The following is a 1736-nucleotide window of genomic DNA, read 5'->3' as shown; positions in this document are numbered from 1 at the left end:
AATGAAAGGTAGCTTGTAACTTGTAACATCAAGGCCCTAGACGTGGAGGATAATTATATGTTACAGTCTTCCCTCTCCAAAGCCAGATTCTCATTTATTTATCTCAGTGTTGTAAACATCCCAACCGTTTCCCCAAGATTTTGGGACGTAAGCTGATGAAAATAGAATCCAAATCTGGCCTGAAGTTTGTCTCCAGGCAGGGACAGAATAGGTAGCTTACAGTGAACTGCTCATTTCTTGTGGCTCAATGCTCAGGGTGTGGCCTAAGCTGTAATGAAATGCTGCTTCTCTGCCTAAAACGCGTGTCTGACCATACAAGGTCAACATCTAGTTCGTGAAAAGTGGAAACTGGTGATTCCTGAGACTGCAGTGGCCTTTTGGCTGTGTTTGCATGTCTGTGGAAGCAAAAGTGAGATTACAGTGCTGGAAAGTGAACAGAAACGTGGTGGGTGACAGCCTTTGGAGACAGTATCTCAGCCAAGAAAGATTGTTTTTCAGTAGAAAACTGAAATCTGTCTTCTCGACTGGGGAGATGTCCAGAGCACAAGTGTGGGGCAATGTGTGATCAGTGCTACTGCCAGGGCGGAGCGCCTGGCGCTGTAAGTGCGGTGCTTTATCCTTCTGCTTGCACGCGAGTCACTGGTAGCCAGTTTTGCAAGCCCACGCAAGCTGTGTTTGAGGAGTTTTGCTACAATGGGGCAATGGCAACCTCTTGAAGAGCACAGCACAGAGGGCTGGTACCCAGACCATGGCGTGAAAGCGTGTCTCTGATGCTGTAATAGCACTTCTTGTCTAGCGTGTGGGAAAGCCCTGGTCATCAGGTTCCTACCAGGCACAGTGCTTCACCTGGGTTGAAATACTGGGGCAGATTTAAAGCAAGGAAATCTCATATACCTACAAAGTCTGGAGAGTATGGACTGAAATACTAAGTGACGCTGATGAAGACGGAACAATCAGTTTTATGTTTCTCTTCAAGTTTTTCCAGTTGCAATGATCTTGCATTGTAGATAGCTGAAAAACCTGACTGGTAAGAGAATGGCTTAAATAGCAAGAACATACTGCCCTTCGGGGAAGGGGAACATGTAGACAGAAGTCTCTTGGGTGCAAGCATAGGTTCTTAGCCATAAAACCGAGGTGGAGGGTTGGGCTGGTGAGCTGGAGCGGCCCCTGAAGTTCTGATGGCTTTTTGTGTTGCTCTGAAACACTGCGCTCCAGCTGTGGAGGACATCCAGGCTTTTGCTTGCAGATAGTCGAGCTGTAAGACAAGCTGAAAAGGGTGGAGGAGGTGATCAGTTTTCTTTTTTTGTGGTGTGGTTTATGTTGCTGTTGTGATGTCTGGCAGCAGCAGCAACTCATGCAGATATCCGTCATACAGTTTCTGAAATCCTCTAACTACAATGTACAGTTGTCCCAACAAGTTGCCCAGAGCCCAAGCTTCAAAAAAGTGAGTTGGGTCTCTGTGACATTTTCTTGCTTGTAGACCTCTCGAACCTTCAAAGCAGAGGGGCCATGTGGCGGTTCTGGGGCTGAAGAGAAGACTTGGCCGTTGTGATTGCACATGGAAGTTGTAGAGAGCCAGGCTGCTCATTTGCTGCTCTTGTTTTTCACCTTTGTGGCATTGATGTCTGCTTTTGTTTTCTGGATGCGGGAGAAGATCTCCTTAAAGAGAGCCTTGTACTCAGGCTGGCTCTGCTCCAGCCGCTTGTCCACGGCCTCCACGTGTTTGCTGATGGTCT

The 1736-nt window shown here is 47.5% G+C and overlaps 1 protein-coding gene across 1 annotated transcript in view; it reads right to left on the bottom strand.

Annotated features, from left to right (window-relative positions):
* Positions 1-1584: 1584 nt before the first annotated feature.
* CDR2L (cerebellar degeneration-related protein 2-like) overlaps positions 1585-1736 on the bottom strand; it is an 18691-nt gene continuing 18539 nt past the window's right edge. Inside the window, exon 5 of the mRNA XM_010189558.1 lies at positions 1585-1736. This exon is cut by the window's right edge and continues 746 nt beyond it. Coding sequence (XP_010187860.1) covers positions 1585-1736 — 152 coding nt within the window.

This window comes from Mesitornis unicolor, unplaced genomic scaffold (assembly GCF_000695765.1).
Source record: "Mesitornis unicolor isolate BGI_N332 unplaced genomic scaffold, ASM69576v1 scaffold11328, whole genome shotgun sequence".
Taxonomy (NCBI): domain Eukaryota; kingdom Metazoa; phylum Chordata; class Aves; order Mesitornithiformes; family Mesitornithidae; genus Mesitornis; species Mesitornis unicolor.
The sequence above is the reverse complement of the archived record's forward strand: the minus strand, read 5'-3'. Positions and strand labels throughout refer to the sequence as shown.